The sequence below is a fragment of the Mizuhopecten yessoensis genome, unplaced genomic scaffold (assembly GCF_002113885.1).
Source record: "Mizuhopecten yessoensis strain PY_sf001 unplaced genomic scaffold, ASM211388v2 scaffold8821, whole genome shotgun sequence".
Taxonomy (NCBI): Eukaryota; Metazoa; Mollusca; class Bivalvia; order Pectinida; family Pectinidae; genus Mizuhopecten; species Mizuhopecten yessoensis.
Window position 1 is genome coordinate 166,670 of NW_018407738.1, and position 22,657 is coordinate 189,326.

Consider the following 22,657-nt stretch of genomic DNA (forward strand, 5'->3'; position numbering starts at 1 on the left):
GCACATGGATATGGCTGAACATCGGAAATTGCAAGGGAATTTGGGCGAATTCATACCAGCACGATTCACCAAGATTTAATAATTCGTTTAAAAATAACATTCCAGAACAAATCTGTAAGTCATCGCCGGCGATGATACCACCGACACCTGTGTATCTTAAAGGCGACACAAACATGACGCGCTCATTTCCAAACTTGAAAATAATTTGCTACAAGTATCTTCAATTATATTGACTCCGACTAAATTTTCGGTTTCCTTGTAGGACAAATCTGTCGTTCCAGTTAAAAAAAGGAGGGCAGTTTAAGTAATAAACATCTATTGCACTAAACAAAATCTTCTAGAAATGTACACTTTCCACAGTACTGTCGTAAGTATAAAACTACTTGATCGCTTTCCTTACATGTATTAATGGTCTACCAGTATACTTATATATGGAAACAATACTGTGTCGATACTATATTCAATGGTGTTCAATATTTTACAGTAGACAGAGAATTTTCTTAGCAATGTATTATAAGGCTACATTATTGTTAACCATACACGGTTGACACATTTTAAGATTTATAAAGTATGACAAGTTTGTGTCCATTTTGAATACTGATCCGATTACGATTATCACACTCAAGCAATGCGTTTCGACCTCTCGTACTTCGATAGATGTTAACGAAATATTACTTTAGTCATCATGACCTGATTTACCCCTATATTTCAGTGTCTACCGTAATGTCTGGTTTTACTCTGTCTTGGATCGTTCGGGATCGACATTCAATGATTCATTACATCTTCCTTTCGTTTTGATATCACAACCTCCATTATATCATTTCGTATCGGCTTTGGTTTCTGAGTTCTCGTGTTTATAATATACTATCATTCTTTTTTTTAAGTTCTAAAGAAGTTCATACTGAATTTTCAAAAGAAAAAAACACAATGCGCAAAATGTATTACTATGCGTAAAGCAGAAACACCTCATCACAGAGTCAGAAAAAGGGCCACTTCATCGGACATTCAAAAAAGGAACACCTCATTATTCAATCAGATTTAAGAACAACTTGCCATATTGTCAGAGACATCATACTTCATAGTCAGAAACAATCTTCAAAACGTTAGAAATAGCGACATCAGAAAACACAGTTACAAATTGGGATACATCATGACACAGTCAGAGATAGTGACACTTCATCACTCAATCAGAGATAGGGACTCTTCATCACTAAGAAACAGAGACGATCACCACAGTCTGAATAAAGAAACTTCATCAGTCAGAAATAATGAAACTTAATCACTCAGTCAGAAATAGTGAAACTTCATCACTCAGTCAGAGATAGGGACACTTCATCACACATTCAGAAATAGTGATACTTCATCACACACTCAGAGATATGGACACTTTATCACACAGAAATAGTGCCACTTCATCACACAGACAGAAAAAGTGACACTTCATCACACAGTCAGAGATAGGGACACTCCATCACACAGTCAGAGATAGGGACACTCTATCACACAGTCAGAGATATGGACACTCCATCACACAGTCAGAAATAGGGACACTTAATCACACAGAAATAGTGCCACTTCATCACACAGACAGAAAAAGTGACACTTCATCACACAATCAGAGATACGGACACTCCATCACACAGTTAGAGATAGTGACACTTCATCACTCAGTCAGAGATATGGACACTTCATCACACAGTCAGAGATATGGACACTCCATCACACAGTCAGAGATAGGGACACTTAATCACACAGACAGAAAAAGTGACACTTCATCACACAGACAGAAAAAGTGACACTTCATCACACAGTCAGAGATAGGGACACTCCATCACAGTCAGAGATAGTGACACTCCATCACACAGTCAGAGATATGGACACTCCATCACACAGTCAGAAATAGGGACACTTAATCACACAGAAATAGTGCCACTCCATCACACAGACAGAAAAAGTGACACTTCATCACACAATCAGAGATACGGACACTCCATCACACAGTTAGAGATAGTGACACTTCATCACTCAGTCAGAAATATGGACACTTCATCACACAGTCAGAGATATGGACACTCCATCACACAGTCAGAGATAGGGACACTTAATCACACAGAAATAGTGCCACTTCATCACACAGTCATAGATATGGACACTCCATCACGCAGTCAGAGATAGGGACACTCCATCACACAGTCAGAGATAGGGACACCTTACCATGCCCTAAGATAACGGAAACATCTTACCATACAATCAAAGACATATCATGGCACAGTCAGAAATAAATACATTAGTAAGACACTTGAGGTCAACCTACAGTTCAGTGTTAAAGATAAGAGAACATTGCACCTATTTACATCTAGAAAAAAAATACATGACAGAAAAGTCTCACCGTTCCACATACGTCTTTAAGAATGCTCTACAAAAGAAGTTGAAAATGGAACTTAACGTGTTTTAGTTCCTAAGAATTATCATTCCGTTAATACAAATAATGCTGGTTTTGCGTATAAAACAATAGACTGAAAATAATGTTCATGTGTATCTACAAATGACCAACCCAGGCTCTGTGTGATGTTGACGAAACGCATTAGACTTTGATGGTATTATTTGAGAAAAATAAAAAATAAAGTTAAATATAAGTAATAACCTGGTGAGGAAACGGTAGGATGGAAGAACTTTTTAATTTGTCCTTATAGTTTGCATAAAACAAATATCTATAAATATCTAAGGCTTCTAAAACCTTCTCAGTGTATCATGTCCTAATTAATTACCGTAGAGGCTTCACAACAAACTGAAGTAATTTAACGCTAGTTTCTGTCCTGAAACCATACTGTCTATCAATTGTTTACCGCATCTTCGAACGTTGACGAACATTGCGTTTTATGGTTTTTTTTCATTTAAGGTTATTTTGTTTTTTATTGCTTTTGAATTGGTAATTATTACCATATTACACAAAACCATATTAAAACAAAAAACTTCAAATATATAATCTAGTTAGTTCTCTTACAAATTGTACTGATGCACATATTGCTGGTGAGTTTTAAAAGATTATCTATTGGAAGTTGGTATTATTTTCTGTCTTTTAATTGATTTAGATTTTTAAGAATTCGTTTGCTTGGTCCATTGCATTGCCAAAACAACTATTTCTCAAGAAAGAAAGAAACATCAATTTAATGATACAAAGAAATCCAAAATGTAGGCGACTAGGATGTTCTTAATAATACAGTAACACCAAAAACATACGGAAGGAAAACAGTTTTAATCGCACTGTGTAGACGTATACTTTACTACCAGGAAGTTCGTCAGCCCTGATAAGGTTATCATTAAACTGTCACGTGATGCGGTCGTCTGCTGGTCTTATAAGACCTTGGTCTGCCGTACGCGTTTCCCGTTCAGTACGTCCAGCGCTCTTCTGCAATGGAGCTCCTCCGCACATCTCTACTGCTGGCAGGTGAGTACAGGATGTGGTGTGGTTTTGATCTGTGATATTTCATACAAAGTCAATGAGTGATCCTCGTTATTTAAATCAGATCGGTGATGAATTATAGTTATATTGATGTTTGGATTTCGTTATCTGCATTGCATAATAACCTAAAATTTGCATAACAGCTGTTGGTATTATAATGGACAATTGATAACGTTGTAGTCGTCATGAAATACTTGTAGGGTTCTTAAAAGCTCAAACAATTGTTGGTCGGACTTTCTTTCTTATTTCTAATCATTGTAAATTGTTATCGATAATCATACACCCATTTTTATATAAATTATATTAGAATAAAAATAAATATTGAAGGTATGTAAATGTATTGAAATTTGATTTTAGCAAACAATATGCTTTTCTTGTTTAATAATATACGTATATTTGTGTAATAATGACAAAGTTTCAAAAGATCCATAGCTTGAAAAATGTCATTAGACCGAAATATTGACAATATTTGTACTCACTGAAATGTCTGTTGCTGTGTTGTTACTACAGTAGTGCCAGTACTAGTTCTAAGTCTACCCTACTCAGAAGAGGGCTCCAATAGCAAGCGTTGTAAGTATCTAATTGTATGAGAGCGCATTATGTTACCCTTGTCTTGCCTCACACCAATCGAAATATAAAAGCATAGTTCAAGAAATGTACCATATAGGTCAATAGAGCGAAGACACTGGCCCGGTTGTTTATGATTATTGCGAAAAAATATTTTACAAAACTTCGTATATATACAAACTAGTGGTAAAGAAAGTGCGTTTGCTATGCTGTAGAATTATTATTTTTTATTTTACTATGGTATCACGTTACAAAACGACCTCATGTCTGAAAACAATAGTGTTAGACGGCTGAGCGGACAGACAGCATTTGATTGAATGTATCCCGCAATTTGCGAGGCTTTGGGTGCTAAAATACATTTCTGGTTCAATGCCATACAGATGGATTGTATGATGTATAACAAAGACATAACTTAGCTTAACCAACTATATGAAAGTAACCTCTAGTAATATCTTAATTTTGACAGACAAACTTTCAGATTAATATTTGATATTAATAATAATATTCATCTAAAATTACATCTTATCTCTATTTCAAATTGCTGCAACCGACATTCATTTCAGTAATCTGTGTTATTGATGATGCTTGTGTTATATAATACAAATTCGGGTCCATTACGTATGGTTTGTACCATGTTTGATAATTGAGACCCATGTTATGCTATACAGCATTAAGTTTGCTATGTGAGCGCGTAAATTGCCTATTAATTTGGTCCCCATATGTTACAGCCTCAGGTCCGCTGTGTTTTGCGTGTACCCTGTCTGATGACCCTGGTCAATGTACCCGGACAGTCCGGTGTGAGGAGGATGAGGTAAGTTCAAGGACGTTTGCGGTTAAACATTGTACTGTACTCAACAAAAAAAGAAAGTACATGTGTCTCTTTCCCTGATAATCAGTTTCACAACTTTTTTGTAGTATAAACATTTGGAAATAAATACCTTCCAAGTGACGCCCCGTTTATTAATATCGTTCAAGCTTGAAAGTCTGTAGTGGTTCATCCAAGAATCTCTCGTACGTTTTTGCAATAACTCGTAGACAAAGCTGGTGACTTGTCAAAACTGAAACGCTAGACCTCTTCCAACACGTGACGACTGAAAAGGGAATACGCATTTTTATTATACCGAGGCTGACACACATACATAAATAATTGCTTGGTATCATGCCCCTATATGGAATGTGGAAATGTTTCAGCGTCAAGTAGTATAGCAATTTGGTTGACATGCAAAGACAGAACGTTTTTGTTGAACCGTTTATTTATGCGTGATTGCATTGTTTCTGCAAGTAAGACTGCTAGGACAGCGCTTGGTCGTCTTGCATCTGCCCAAAATATTTGAAATTGATTTGTGTATCCCTATAAAAATGAGGCCTTTCTTGACACAACCGTTTAAATTCTACCTGTACACAACGTCGTTTGGTGTTAGTCTGCTTGTCACCCCTGCAGGTGGGGGACCGGGAAAAGAATACACCTGCTGTTACCCACTGCATGTATCGCAGGAGACGACTTATGTATGAACCCCATGCAGAATTGGGGATTTGCTTTGGTGTCCTTTATTTTGGGACACAAAAGCGACCAAAATAAATCTGGTGCGCCCATTGCAATATTTGGGATCTTTACCTTCCTTTCTACTTCTAACTACCTTTTTATTTCCTAGCGGCTTGCTTGGCAACACCCCATTTTTGGCCTGATGGTTGAGCGTTCGCCCAGGTCAGGAAGGCAATGGGTTCTGTTCCAAGGCCGGGACATATCAAAGTCATTAAAAATGGTAGTTGTTGTTTCCTGCTTAACGTTCAGCATATAAGGGAATGGCAACAACTGGTTCACCCGTTTTCAGTATAATGTGACTGGGCGAAATGCTGTGTTGGTTGCCTTCGGCATGGTATTTCAGTGAGATAGCACTATAAAGTCGGCATCAGATCCGCGCTATCACAAGGAGGCAAGCACAACAACATACCTGTCTCCTGCATACACACACGTAAGCACGCATAAACTACACACACTGAGGCACGTGTTTAAGTGACCTTATCTGTTTATCGGACTATCTGCTTGTTACATCGTGATAAGAGGCGAAGAGACGTTTAACGGGACAAAATCGCAACGACAGGGTACTCAAGTTTTTATAACGCCATGCCGCTCGCGTTATTTTTCAAAAATATAACGCACTAGAGCATACAAGATATGTCAGCAGAACCTTTCTGAAGCAAAACAATGTCTGGTGTTGGATCACCAGTCACCAATAAAACATGTTAGGAAAAGCCAAAATCAACCGTCTTACTTACATGAGCTGGCTCAAGCGTTGAGCGATGATAGTAGAACATCACTTGATTCGCCAGTTGATCAGTTCAATTCGGTGACGCATGAGTATTACCTTGCATACGCATCAGAACAAGAGACAATTACGGTGTGGGCAGTTAATTTTGCTTAAGAATAAACAATATCGTAATATAAATAACTCAACTATTTCCAAAAGGTTCGACTCTACAAACCTGTTATATTTCTTAATAAATTGTAACAATTCAATAATGACAAATGAGAAAGATAACCAACAAAAACGATAAGTAATCAGATTAAAGTATTTAGACTACACAATTCCCAGATATAACGTTTAATTTACCATATGATATTTACATGTACAGGCAATGCCTGATGTCAAATCCTGTTGACTTCTTTTGTCAGTAAAATATGTTGAAATTGAATATGATATCTACATTATATTCTATGAGTGAATTCAGCTTCAGCTATATTTCCTAAATCTGAAATATTGTTTTTATGAAGATATAGTAAGACTCACAATCATGAGCATTTATATTAAGAAACAATATCATGTGAATATATAAAATCTCTCAAAAATGGTATTGGTGACAATTAAAGAGAGTCTGATACTTGAAATGCTTTGAACAAATTGTGTAGTCCAGCCTTGTTTTGGTTTAATTTTGTTAAGTGTTTTTAACGTCATATATACATATCGACATAAGGTCATTTAAGGACGTGCCTCCATGTGTGTAGTGTATGCGTGCTTGCGTGTGTGTATGCAGGAGACAGGATATGTTGGTGTGCTATCTCACTGGAATACCATGCCGAAGGCAACCAACACAGCATCCTGTTCCGTCACATTATACTGACAACGGGTGAACCATACAACTACCATGTTTAAGGACTTTGGTAAGTCTCGGTCTGGGGACAGAACCCATTGCCTTCCTCGCCTGGGCGAATGCTCAACATTCAAGCCAAAAGTGAGGTGTTCCCGAGCAAGTCGCTAGGAAATATTAGGTAGTTATAAGTAGAAAGGAAGATAAAGATCCCAAATATTGCAATGGGCGCAGCAGTTTTATTTGGTCGCTTTTGTGTTTTGTCCCCACATAGAGGACACCAAAGCAAATCCCCAATTCTGCAAGGGGTTCATACATTAGTCGCCTCCTACGATACATGCAGTGGGTCACAGCAGGCGTATTCTTTTACCGATCCCCCACCTGCCTAGATATGTGTAATCCAGGCAATATCGCCATCATATTTGTCTTGACTATATGTAACGGATATAAGAATTACTTGAATAGAGTTCTTTGTGTAATATCAAGAATGAGTAGTTTCCTATGCGTATTGTTCATATAATTCATCTTTAAACCATGGTCCTGGCCGCCGTCACCATTCGCAACTCCCATGTATAATCCACAAGGTGTTCAAAGATAACATAGATAAGGAATTTAGATAACTGTGTGATTGTCTGTCAAAAACACACACGTAGAAAGGCTAACCTTGACACTTTGTTAACCTGAATTGTATAGACTTGTTTATACCTTGACATATTGGTAACCTGAACCATACATATCAGTATCTGTGTATGGTGTATTTTCCTTATGGATTTAAACTAATAATTCAATAGTTATTAATTCATCTGATGGTTGATTCCATGCAACATTTTTTAAATGCTAGCTGATTAACGATGTTGAATAACATAATGAGTATCCTTCTTTGTAGTACTATTAGGTGTTTTATTAATGAAATTCATGTTTATTATTTTCTTGATTCATGATATCTTTAACTTGGATATTGAATTTAGTTTGAAAGACAGCTAATCTATTGAGGAACATATGAAGAGGCATATTTTGAATGAATAGAGCTCTCAGTGACATCAGGCGCAAATTAACTGATTGTTATAGTCATCCCCTGACTCTATTAATAAATTAATGCACTAATGTACAGTTACTTAATTTATCATATTTTGCCTACAGACGTCCTCATTATAAAGGTTTTGACATTAAGGATGAACTCTTTTGAGATGTCAGTCAAGTTCAAATATCGTGTTCATCTAGTACAGCGGGTTTTTATTAAATATAATACTTTATGATCAATTTATAAAACAAGCATGTATCTGAAAAATGCATAAAAAAACACCTAGATTGCCATTGTTTGCAGAACTATTTTTTCAGGTTGTTTAAAAAAAATACCCATTCGGCGGCCATTTTGAATTTCTCAAAAATGTTAATTTCATGCACTGTATGCAATGCTAAATTCCACCTTTTTTGACGTTATATCTATCACTAAAGCATACGGACCCCCAAGTATTTCGACTGTTTTAGGAAGATAAACACATTTTCTTTCGTTCCATTGAATATTAATAAAAGTTTAATACCAGGTTTTTTTACATCAAAAGTTAAATCTGCAAAAGCGGTGAACAAATTTGGGATAGGGGAAACATAAATTTCATTTCTGAGATAAAAAACAAATATAGGTTAAAGAAATTTCACTTCGATAATTAGGAAGAAACTACTTTTGTTATTAATTGTGGAAACATTCGTAAATTACTGATGGCACACTTGAAAGGTATTGCATGTGTTTATTAATTTTCTTTTACACGTCCAGGTATGTTACGTAGAAAAGGTGACAATAACGGGAACGACTGACAAGTTCAACCAGGGCTGTACAAGACAGCAGGTACATTTTTGTATTTAAAGTAAATATATTATGGTGTAATTGTAATATAACTTAGAAGACAAATTGAGGTTTATCTGATTAATAATTTTGTCTAAGCTTGCTTACTTAACATTCATTAGTTGACAATAATGGTTTCTGTTCACTTGTTACATACACATGTATGTATATCGAAAGGTAATATACAGCATAACGACCTCAGATATCTGAAAAGTCTCGTTTTTCTCGAGAACATGTATTGGCCCATAATAGTTTACTCCATCACTACTTCGTGAAGATTGTCTACGTTCTCATTAATAACATTTCCTTCCCTGAATAGGTTTGCTCTGCGTTCCACGGAACGGGACCGTTGGTAGGGAAACGTGAGAACAGCCGGTCTCGATCCCTCTCCAACATGGGCAAGCGTGTCATACCAAGGTGTAACGAGTGTTGCAATGGGGACATCTGTAATACAAACCAGTGTGGTACAGGAGCTACAACAGGTAAAGTATGTTATCAACCGTCAACAACAGGTAAAGTCTGTCATCATTATACAGCAAATAACAACCGTCAACAACAGGTATAACCTGTCATCATTATACAGTTAATAACAACCGTCAACAAAAGATATAAACTTTCATCATTATACAGCAAATAACAACCGTCACCAACAGGTATAAACTGTCATCATTATACAGTTAATAACAACCGTCAACAAAAGATATAAACTGTCATCATTATACAGCAAATAACAACCGTCAACATCAGGTATAAACTGTCATCATTATACAGCAAATAACAACCGTCAACAACAGGTATAAACTGTCATCATTATACAGTTAATAACAACCGTCAACAACAGGTATAAACTGTCATCATTATACAGTTAATAACAACCGTCAACAACAGGTATAAACTGTCATCATTATACAGTTAATAACAACCGTCAACAACAGGTATAAACTGTCATCATTATACAGTTAATAACAACCGTCAACAACAGGTATAAACTGTCATCATTATACAGTTAATAACAACCGTCAACAACAGGTATAAACTGTCATCATTATACAGTTAATAACAACCGTCAACAACAGGTATAAACTGTCATCATTATACAGTTAATAACAACCGTCAACAACAGGTATAAACTGTCATCATTATACAGTTAATAACAACCGTCAACAACAGGTATAAACTGTCATCATTATACAGTTAATAACAACCGTCAACAACAGGTATAAACTGTCATCATTATACAGTTAATAACAACCGTCAACAACAGGTATGAACTGTCATCATTATACAGTTAATAACAACCGTCAACAACAGGTATAAACTGTCATCATTATACAGCTAATAACAACCGTCAATAACAGGTATGAACTGTCATCATTATACAGTTAATAACAACCGTCAACAACAGGTATAAACTGTCATCATTATACAGTTAATAACAGCCGTCAACGACAGTTATAAACTGTCATCAGTATACAGTTAATAACAACAGTCAATAACAGGTTTAAACTGTCCTCATTATACATATAAATGATGCCCTATACTTTTACAGTGAGATATCCAAAATTGTTTTGTAACATCTTAAACACTATTTCTACAGCTCCTCCTCCGACGGTACCACCAAACAGCACCACATGGGCCCGTTTAATTGGAGGTTCAAATCCCTATGAAGGACGCGTGGAGTTGTTCCATTCTGGTCGATGGGGAACGGTTTGTGATGATAACTGGGGTGGAGAGGAAGCGGCCGTTATTTGTGGAATGCTTGGATTTGGACGGTATCTTTCTTTAACTCAATCACCACTAGATGTTTTGAAGAAGTAGAAACAGTATCACAAACAATTAGATAGGATACGGTATGGTCGCTGTAATGAGTCACAAATATGTACTATAGTATAGCTCATATGGACAATTAAAGGTTCCATATGGATAATAAACACTTTCGCAAATAGAAAGAAAAAGATTCGAACAAGGGCAAAGAAAACTTACTTGTGAACTATAAATACTTTCAATGCCGTTAATTGACGATAAAAGTCTTTTACAATAAGAAAATATCACTATTTTCTATCAAAATGCACCTTAAAAACTATCAACTGCACAGTTGTTTTTATATGAAAACGAAAGCTACCACATAACAATAAAGGTTTCCGATTGATAATTTATAAATGCTGTTACATTGCCGAATTTTATTTCACTAAGACGACGAAGTATCTCATTCACGATAAAAACGTTCACTTACACGAAAAAAGGTTTTCACATAAACAATCAAGACTATCGTATTAACGGGACGGCATCCACATTAACGGTAACGACATCCACATTAATCGTACGGCATCCACATAAACAATCAAGACTTTCACATTAACCGTACGGCATCCACATAAACGATAGGCGTTCACATAAACGATAGACTTACACATAAACGATAGACTTTAACATAAACATTCAAGAATATCACATAAACAATAGACTTTCACATAAACGATCGACTTTCACATAAACGATAGATTTTCATCTAAACGATACACTTTCACATAAACGATAGACTTTCAAATATCCGATAGACTGATACATAAACGATAGACTTTCAAATATTCGATAGACATACACAATTAATACTCGTGCATATTCACGATTAAGACAATTAATTACATAATTAAAACTTAAGCATATACAATTAGGACATTCACATACACAATTAAGACTTTAGCATATACGATTAAGACATTCATTAAGACATTCACATACACAATTAAGACTTTAGCATATACGATTAAGACATTCATTAAGACATTCACATACACAATTAAGACTTTAGCATATACGATTAAGACATTCATTAAGACATTCACATACACAATTAAGACTTTAGCATATACGATTAAGACATTCATTAAGACATTCACATACACAATTAAGACTTTAGCATATACGATTAAGACATTCATTAAGACATTCACATACACAATTAAGACTTTAGCATACACGATTAAGACATTCACATACATAATTAAGACTTAAGCATACACGATTAAGACATTCACATACACAATTAATACAAAGGTGTTCAAATACACAATAAAGATGCCGTTGATAATTAAAGATCTATTTAATCAAGATCTTGTTTAATTATGTCTAACGTTTTATTTACACTGAAGATCATTTATCCTACAGCTTCTAGTAAACGAATAAAACCTGCTGGACTATTTCAAATTCATGTATTCAAACTTAACATTTTAATATACCTGTATTCCATCGACACACTTTCTAAGTATTAACTTTAAATGCTTATTGAAATGAAAAACAATACACAAAAGTAATAGACAAGATACATTTCTTGGCATTTGTTTTATTCTTATACTGTCATGTTAACATACCCATATGTAGCGTGATCAATTCCTTATACATGATGGTGTGATTTGTCGTTCTAGTGATGGCGCTGGAGCTGTACCGGTTGCTGGATTTGGATCTGCGCCTACCTATGCCCATATCTGGCTTGATGAAGTGAACTGCACAGGAACCGAGACAATTATAGACCAATGTCAACACAACGACTGGGACAAAAACGATTGTACACATAGAGAGGATGCGGGTGTTGAGTGTTCACCAAGTAAGTATAGTGATAGATTAGTATCTAGAAGCATAGTTAATATCTGTAAAGTTGTGGCTTGAAACAAATTGTAAAATAATCTTTCCAATCATGTAACTGTCGTGATAAGTTAATGTGGAAATACGGAGTTAAAATCATATCTGAAATCAAATATGCGATTGTGTGCTAGATCTTTGCTAAGTAGACCGATCATTTTCAAACTGTCTTTCTTTCATTATTGGAAATACAATTATGTTTTTATATTCGCAATAATAACATATCAATCTATGTCCGGCAGTGCGAACACAGGACAACTTCATACTACTTGTGGATACTGGAGTGGGTGGCCTTATATTTCGAATGGACATAGACACACAAAGTTTCACTCCTATCCCGATGAACCCTCTGTATACACCTTCAGCACTCGACTATGATCCAACAGACGGCCGTATCTACTTTGTGGATCCTACCCTCCGACAGCTTCTTAGTGTTCACTTCAGCGGTACTGACATCAGGGAACTTAAGCAACTCGACGCAAGTAAGTTGACACTATACTCATCCGGACGCAAATACTAAAGTTCCACTCAAGTAGTTGGTACTGCACACATCCGGGACATTCAGTAGCAAGGCTGCAGTACAGTTAGTAAATAATGTCCACACCCGGGAACTGTTGCCTTACCACCGTTCAAACAACACATCTGTTAGGTGAAGCACCCAAGACTCGAGTAAGTGTTCATGTATGCATCCGGGAACTGATGAGAGTTGACTCAAGTAGGTAATACCATGGCCATTCAATAAATTCAGTAACAAGTGTCAGTGATCTGTGTTTGATCTTTCTATCATAATAATTCGAAGTATCCCCTTAGGTGAAATCCATTTTCGCTACGCGCTACCCATGACATAAACGCTTCGTGGTGGTCTCCCCTTTGTATACTGGCGAGGTTTTTCTACCCAAAGCAGTCCTAGATGTAAATCGTTTCCCAGATATCCTTTTATTTAGTAAACGAAACAGGTAGACGCCACAGGGACTTAAAACTGGTGAATAGGGTTGCTGATCAGTGTGGACTATACTTTCTTGCTTCGAAAACGCCTGCACCCTATTCCTTATTGTTGGTTGAAGCACTCTTTTAATACGTCTTGCAATCACTGACCTTTCTTGATTTCTTGACAACCATTGCTTGTTATTTATGCGTATTTGGGGTTCAAAGTAATACAACCAGGTCTAAACCCCAGTAAGTAAATCAGATAGCTTTCTCGAGTCGAAATTACCGTACTTTTCCCATATATTTTAGCACATTTTAAACGTTTGGTCTTTTGTCCAGATGTCAGCAAAAGGGGAGTCAATTAGACACAACGCTCCGTTAATTTCAAGCGCTTGAGCAGAATGTGATGTGTATTGCCTGCCTGGCTGTATGTCCTCTTTGAAGTCACCTTAAACCCTTCTTGTCTCTGTTCACCCACCTGAAGATAGCTCTCAATGTCGTTGCAAAGGCTAACTTGATGCTGCACAACGGTGCACGTGCCTTTTTAGGCGGCATCTGTAAAGCGCACCGTGCTTTAATATAAGAGCGTATTTCAGATTTAGTTTAAACCGTTATTTTAGCATTGAAAAGTAGACACAAGTAACGCGTGCTTACCATTCAAAAAATGAATAACATAATCTTTTAAGGGAGGGGGGGGGGATGCTGTTGATATTTTGCACGTGCACTGTTCTTTAATAGCTTTTGCAGTCTGGCAAGGTGTTAAACTATATCGTCCTTCGTACGGGAGCTGTGAAAGCACAGCGTTTATTGAATGGCCTTCGTATTGTATACTATTGGAAATTACAGTAGCTCAGCACGAGTATGTTGACACTGTCCTCATCCGCTAACTTAAGTAAATACTTTGCTAACATGATGGATTACTACATGCTTCTACATCAGCTGACTTATTATTTGAAGAATATTGGCGTTTCGCTCTTTGCTAAATTGGCGGGTGCAGTCGATGAAGCAGAAGACGCTTACCCTTCTTGAACACCTGGTCTAACTATCCTTTTACTTTTTCAATTTCTTGTTTTTCTGATGTTTTGTGTATGGTTTTGTTAATACCTTTGTGTACTCTTTGATTTTTATAGATGCAGACTTAGAGAAAGTAGCAGTAGATCCCATCAACAGGGTATTGTTCTACGCTGACACCGGTAACGACTTCATCGCCTCCATTAACCTAGACGGGAGTAACTTTAAAGTTCTTGCTAACGATACTGTAGACGAACCACGTGACTTAGCAATAGATCCCCAAAACAGGTACGTTTGATCCCGAATAGGTACATTGTAGAAATGTTCAGTGGTACGTTAACTGAAAGTTACATTTTTCATGCAAGATGCAGAACAATTTGTCATCTTCAATCTTATACCAAATGTTAAGGGTATGATCTAAGAAATGCCTTCAGCAGACTCCCCTAAAACACACAAAGTCACTATAATTAAAATAAATGATTAGTGGGTTGTCCCCCAATATATATCTTTCTTTTAAAACAAGTCGATTAAATGTATATGAAAATCAAACATTGGATATCCCTAATTGCGAAATATTTGAATTCACAATCAGCTCTTATGAATTAATTCAAACAAACTTCTCGCACGAAATGAAAGAGATTTACAATTGATATTATTTCGGTGTAGAGTGGTGTACTGGACCGACTGGGGGAGCTCGCCAAAGATCGAGAAAATGAATTATGATGGAACCGGTCGACAGGCTATTGCATCCACCAACATGAAATGGCCAAACGGACTCGCTTTGGACTATACAAGTACGAAAAGATATTATAAAAACGGTCGTTCAATTTTGAAGCAGAGGTGAATCACAATTTGCTTTCGGAAATAAGATACCTTCGACAAAGAAAGGATAACCATTCGGGTCGTACAGTCGATTATTCGATACAATCAAAGCATAATATATCACATCACAAATACCTAGTAATAAATACGCATTTAATGCTTTTTAACATCATACCCAGGTGATCATATTTTAATGTTTTTACATTTGATTTTTCCCAGCCAACATTCTGTACTTCGTGGACGCGAGTACTGATCAGATAGAGAAGATAAACACGGACGGTACGGGCCGTTCTGTCGTCATGTCTGATCCTGGTTCACACATGTTCGCGCTATCACTTTACAAACAGTACATATATTACACCGACTGGACAAGCAGGTAGGTACAAACATGTTATTCAGAATTATGGTATCACCGAAACACGAACCAGCTGCGTGACGTAATGCAGTTCATTTTCGGCAAACTACATCTATTATCAAATTTTAAAGGTGAAATCATTCTTTTGTGAGCTTGTGTGACGTTCATTATTCACGTGTGGCTTCTGAATAAGTTTCAGTCGAGAGATAATATTCTGTAACCATTCTAACGAAATTCAAATAAATAATATTTAAAACAAAAACTTTAAATTCATTTTAAATATCTGCATATCATGTAGTTCCGTGATGAGGGTGAACAAAGACGGCACTGGAAAGACTACTGTAGGACCCCCATCCTTCAAACAGCTTGCAGACATCCACGTACAACACTATGGTTCAGGCATGCCAGGTATGCAATTTATTTAAAGCTTGAAGACATCCACGTACAACACTATGGTACAGGCATGCTAGGTATGTTAATTTTGGGAGCTAGCAGACATCCACGTACAACACTATGGTATAGGCATATGCCAGGTACGTTAATTTTGGGAGCTAGCAGACATCCACGTACAACACTAAGATACGGGCATGCCATATATGTAATTTTTTCAAAGCTAAAAGACATCAACTACAACATTTTATTACAGGCATACCAGGTACACAAACTTGTGCACAGGATGTGTCCAATACATAATGTGTTTCTTTCTGTATGAATTAGATGTCCTTTCACCATGTTTTTCTTGTGTGCTTTAGGTATCGTTACTCCAGCTCCCATCGTACAAGATGAGACACACATGTTTGTTCGCTTGCTGGGCAGCGGAAACCACAACGAGGGCCTGGTGGAGGTGTACGCTAACGGAGTGTGGGGTACCATCTGTGACGACGGCTGGACCAACGCAGACGCTAGCGTCATATGTGATATGATGGGATTTGGCAAGTACGTGTTTTGGTGTGAGGTAAATAAGGATTCATTTATGTTTCCAACCATGAGTTAGTTTAATTATAGTCAGTGAGAAGTTGTCGGTACTTTGAGAAGTTTTAATGATACTTAAATGAAGGCAATAACTCATTCTTTGGAGATAGTTATCTAAACAACACTGCCTAATGAAAAATCGTATTAAACCCGTTTCAGACGTCTATGATATGAAGACAATCAAACGTACATTAACACTGGAATTGCAATGTGAATCTTTGTAATTGGCGTTTTTATTAGATTTTATGAGCGGCTTATAACTGGGTTTTATTGTAGAGCTAATGCTGTTGCTGTCAACGAGTCTCGTTACGGAAGTGACGGCAACGTTCTAATATTTTTGGATTCGGTCAACTGTACTGGGCAGGAGTCTCATATTGCGCAGTGTACACTACCAAGTGACTGGGGAGTACATGATTGCAGCCATAGCGAAGACGCCGGGGTCACCTGTCAATTAGGTATCGCTTTTAATAATACTTTCTTATAAAAAGGGATACGAGAACACAAAATGTGAAACGGAATTTGAAATAAGAAATTGAGGAGTTGAACGAGATTCGATCGCATGAAATATAAAAGTAGAATACATCCTTCATTGATACGTACAAAAAAGTCTAAATTTATATGTATAATGTTTAAATATATACTATTCAGCACTGCAATATACAAAACCATTCTCAACGTCAAAATAGTGATTCGTTAAAATATATTCGAGTATATATCGAAGGTGTGCTTTACTAGAGAACACCAAGCACATGTACAAGGTAAGGCATTGTGATGCTAGTATTGTCAATACTATCGTGGTAACAGATTATGGATTGTATGCTGAAAGAGTCCATTTTAACGCGTGGGCCTAAAAATGTATCCCTTACGTTTACATTTGATGTAAACTTCCGTAAACTCAACATTTAACTTACGCGTCACTTTTAAATCTAAAGAAAAATATGTGTTCTAATGTCTTCTTTTATATGTTATAATAAATGTATTCTTTTTAAATGATGTATTAATCTGAGTTAATAAAACTTTGTTTACGCTTGAGTTAAAAGAACCTAATTTGTACTACTTCAAGATCCCACAACGATCAAGAGTTTTGTATTGATGGCCGACTCATATAGTTCTGAGGTCTACCGAATGGACTTAGAAACCGGAAGTTACTCCGCTATTCCAAACACCAATGTATATTCACCTATTGCTGTTGACTACGATCCTGTCAGCCACAATGTGTTCTACACAGACGTCCGAGCGGGTATCATCAGACAGACAAGTCTAGACGGGGCCACACAGAAGGATTTATTACAGCTCAACAGAAGTACGATAGCACCTAAATTGATTCAGAAAGCTTGAAAGCCATGGTAAATTAATGTAATGGCTGCTAGTAGCTTTAGATACATGTTCAAATGTTACAGATGACGTGAAGTAACATAGAAGCTATTGGATCTGTAGTATTCCTTATGAATGTGACCTGAAATCTAACCGTGTTTTTGTATAATTTTTGACGTCGTCTTAATCGATGTTAAATAAACCTTATGACTATGACGTCACAGTATAACTATGCTTTTTGACGTCTTAATCGATGTTATCTTTTTCTGTATACAGTCATGGCGTAATATCGTAAGTATCTCAGCTAATATTTACTTTCATTATGGACTTCCTTTACCTATAACAAATGTTATGGATAACATTTGATGATCATGATAACAAATTCTATGTTTACAGTTGCTACCCCGGATGGTTTGGTCGTTGACGACACAAATCGTCTGCTCTTTTACACCGATACTGGAAATGACGTCATTGGTAAAATCGGTATCGATGGTACTGGACAGTCAAATATCATCACGACAAACTTAAATGAACCAAGAGCGATAGCCGTTGACAAGAAAAACCAGTAAGCTCACACATCCAACTTCCTTAACTTATTGCAGGCGGGGATGGGTTGAAACTGCAAAATGACCATAAACACATGATTAATTCTGAAGAAAAGTAGTAAACAATTAAGCCCAAATATTGAAAATATCTCAAGTAGCTCTTTCGTCCATTCAATGTCGCATATGGTTCTCTTGACGTTTGCCTCTCTCTCTCTCTCTCTCTCTCTCTCTCTCTCTCGAACTACTACAGAATTATTACCGCTTTAAACAATATCTTGTGTTTTAGATATCACCCATACATTGGCTTGTATGACCATTCCAAGAAATTGATTTTTCAAACGGTTGCCCAATGGAGTTTCTCTTTTCATCATTCAAAAATAGATGATACAACCGCCATTATCATGCATGTGTTTCGTTGCGTGTGCATGAAATATGATTAATCCCCTGGTTTGTCACATGGATATCAACATTGTCCATAGTGACGGTAACTTCCTTATTAAACATGATTGCTGTATACCGGGAAGTTTTCGCAAAGGAAATTTTCGCCGTACGCCAATAAAATCTGTATTCGCCCAGTGTAAGTTCGCTCTTTTCACATTTGAGTACTACTTGTAGTATTAAAATGCTTACTTTTTGCTGCAATGATGAGGGAAAGGCAAAGGTTAAACTGCGGCGAAATAATCCCGTATGCATTATGCATTCTTTCGTGATCCCTCTTTATATTAATATTCATCCACATCAAAATGCTCTGTAATATATATTTCCGTATTTCGTTGTTACTTTATTAACACGAATATTGTTAACAGAAAGTAAATGTTATTTCCCTGTTAGGGTGGTATATTGGACAGACTGGGGCAGTAACCCTAAGATAGAAAAGGCTAACTATGACGGGAGCGGCAGACAGGTGATCGCCAACGGTACCGGATTGAACCTCCCCAACGGACTTACTTTCGACGAGAAAGGTATGTATAGGGATTCGGAAAGTAGTAATCACCTTGGCAACTTGGCTTTTATTTAAGCTTGACACTGAAGTGATTATTTCAGTATAATCAGATCAAATTAAAAACAAATAATATATTTCTGTCACGCCATAAATAATCGTGTCTCAGTTGCTTTGTAATATGAAAACACAATTGCAATCTATTAATTCTAATTTTCACATTAATTTCTTACGATAAACATTTTTTTTTCATTTCCGAAGATTATTCCCACCAAGTAAAGACCCAGCAATATTTGTCTATCAGTTTTGCCAGAACATATTTCAGTCACATCAAAAATTATCAGTTTCCACGATCCATCGTGGGCGTATTGTCTGTTATCTTACAGTATATTCTGATATTTTATGAATCTAATAGATTTCATCTATATATATCTTTTCTATATTTAATATGTTTAATTCTCCAGAATTAATTGTGATTTACATACCCTGTGATGAGGTACAAAATAGGGTAATAATGTAAACAAAATAAGTGCATTAATATTTCTGTTATTAAAGGGTTTATAAAGGTATTTAGAGTAACATTTACCAGCATGTTGTAGCAGCTGCAACTTTGATGTGGATAATTTGGAAGAGTAGTCACAATGCTGAGGTGTTCCTCTGTTACAGACAACAAGCTGTACTTCTGTGACGCGGGAACCAACAAGATTGAGGTGATGAACACCGATGGCAGTTCCAGACAGGTGTTGTTTGAGGACTCCGGGGCGCACTTCTTCGGGGTGGATACCGACGAAGAGTTCATCTATTTCTCCGACTGGACCAAAGAGTAAGAACAAATCATCGCACTTGTTCATACAGAGTTAGGACATGTTTACAACCTATTATACTGTTTGAAGCATGTTGATGTAGTGGCAAAGTCATATCTTTTGATTTGGTGCTTTTTTAGTTCCCTTGTTTGAACATTTCCAGGAATATGTAAAATCAATAGAATGAAAACTTTAGCAATCGATAGATAATGTCATACGTACACATGTACGAGTCTTAATTGCCAGCACAGGTGACATTTATCCCCAAATACATTTCATACGTTCAGTTCAAATAGTTTACAACGCAAGCAAATATTTATCAGTGCCAACGTCAGCGGAAGATCAGCAATTAATCTGCTTTTATTCTAGTGGAGTGATGAAGATAGAGAAATCCGGAGTGTCGGAGATTCCTATTGGACCCCCAAGCTTTGTTCGTCTTAATGGAGTGGCAGTTTACAAGTCTAACTCTGGCTAAGATACCAGGTACACATACTCACTAATACCGTATAACAGACCATTTACAAATGAATCAAATTTACTCGTTTGAATTCTTGCATTTTTATCTCCGTGTTAATTTTGTATATAATGAACAGTTCGAGATGTTTAGGGGCGTTTTAACCATCTAGCGAATAAAGCAAGGACCCTTCTACACGGTCTATCGTATACAGTTTTAAAACTATATAAGATTTTTTAACTAACGTGTGTGAAAAAATACACACCAACATTAAGTAAAAAAACAGTTGGACATGTTGATATTTTATACCCCGTCTTAAATATCACGATGTGACTTTGTTTAATAGACATACGATTTCTAACACTGACTTCGTTAATGAACCACTGACCATCCAAATCAAGTAGCTTGAAGTTCCAATAGCAGCTAGAAAATACCGCATAGTGGTCCTATTATACAAAATACAAAACTTAACCTTGTTGAATTCCAACCACAAAATGTTTTATAAAGCCTATAAACAAAAACAAAAACTGGTGGAAGCTCTATCAACACACAATACCTTGTCGAGGTCCTATACACACAATGTAGAGTACCGGTCTTATACAATAATACCTGAAATCGCAAATTAAAGAACTTATTTAAACATATTGTTTGTTGGTGCAAAAAGCTATATAAATACTTGGTAGAGGTCGTATAACACCTGAGACATGTCATATGCCCAATAAACTAAAAATACCTTATATAGGTCTTTAAGACACAAAATATCTCGCTAAAGCCCATGGACACAAGATACCTGTAATAGGCGTTATTGGTAGAGAAGGTAGGGCAGTCCTTTGTTTTGATCTTCAATACCATTGATAGATACCATAGTTATATTTTGCCTATGTATAGATACATTGATAATGGCATTTGATGTCATAGTTGAAAAAAGATGTTTTACAGTTATATCCTTAAAGAATAGCATCCGACTGAATATGATGTATTTTAAATCTGATTTAGAAGTTACTTTAAATTCAAGTCTTTATTATTTCAGGAATCCGTCAAGACAAGTTATTCCTGAAAGTGCCAGCAACAATTGAATGACTTATAGTAATGGGTGTAGAAAGGAAAATTGTGTTTTTCATGTTTTTTGTTCTAATAAAATGTTTTGTTATTTAAACAACAGATTCTTCCGGTTCTTTTTAAGGAAAAACATTATATTATAATGCGCCTTCCGAAGTAATCATTTATTTACAAACTAGTCTAAACTACGCCTTAATCAGCCCAGGGTACTTTACTTAAGCTGCGAATGTAGTTTTCCCCTATTATTATGTACTATAAATTGAGACAACTAACTTACATGCTGCACTAATGACCCCTTATTTATCCTGTCTTTTCTTACACATTTATTCATTATATGGGCTAAGGTTAAATCAAGGGTGCCATATTAGGCTGTCCTGTGGTCCCTCACATCATCGATACTCCAGGGGTTATGCTCACCTTTGCTCTCTGCAGAGAGCGTAAGTGAGAGTCCCTTACCGATAAGCGTTTAGTTTTACATGATGATATCTTCAGCTCAGCCCTACATAAATTGTTTTATTTGAATAAATCAAAATAAATAATGCCATATATTTCGATTACCTGTTCCAATAAATAAAGTGTCAGAATGATGATTTAGATATTAATCCCAACTTAAACGAGACCAAACTAACCATTGGTTTAAAAACAAAAAGGTGATATGTGTGGAATGTCCTTAAAGGTGAACAACCACCAAATGCTAAAACACGTCAAATTTAGTGTCAAAATATTAGTAAATCATATCATAATTAGTTGTCATTCTATTTTTTCAAAAAAAGTCCGTATTTGTGCATAATTTATTATTTGAAAACGGCCCGTTTAATCGTACACCTTTGGAAGCACAGAGTATGTACGCAGTTACTTC

The 22,657-nt window shown here is 36.3% G+C and overlaps 1 protein-coding gene across 1 annotated transcript; it reads left to right on the forward strand.

Moving 5' to 3' along the window:
* Positions 1 to 3,352: 3,352 nt before the first annotated feature.
* Positions 3,353 to 21,898, forward strand: LOC110456685 (low-density lipoprotein receptor-related protein 4-like). The gene is made up of 20 exons (XM_021507565.1): positions 3,353 to 3,448; positions 3,974 to 4,033; positions 4,759 to 4,841; positions 8,889 to 8,960; positions 9,277 to 9,439; positions 10,555 to 10,729; positions 12,383 to 12,561; positions 12,839 to 13,078; positions 14,654 to 14,822; positions 15,201 to 15,328; positions 15,576 to 15,732; positions 16,010 to 16,119; positions 16,464 to 16,647; positions 16,960 to 17,138; positions 17,747 to 17,986; positions 18,394 to 18,562; positions 19,374 to 19,504; positions 20,149 to 20,305; positions 20,655 to 20,768; positions 21,770 to 21,898. The coding sequence occupies exons 1-19, from the start codon at positions 3,415 to 3,417 to the stop codon at positions 20,758 to 20,760; spliced, it is 2,736 nt and encodes a 911-aa protein (XP_021363240.1). The 5' UTR covers positions 3,353 to 3,414; the 3' UTR covers positions 20,761 to 20,768; positions 21,770 to 21,898.
* Positions 21,899 to 22,657: the final 759 nt, after the last annotated feature.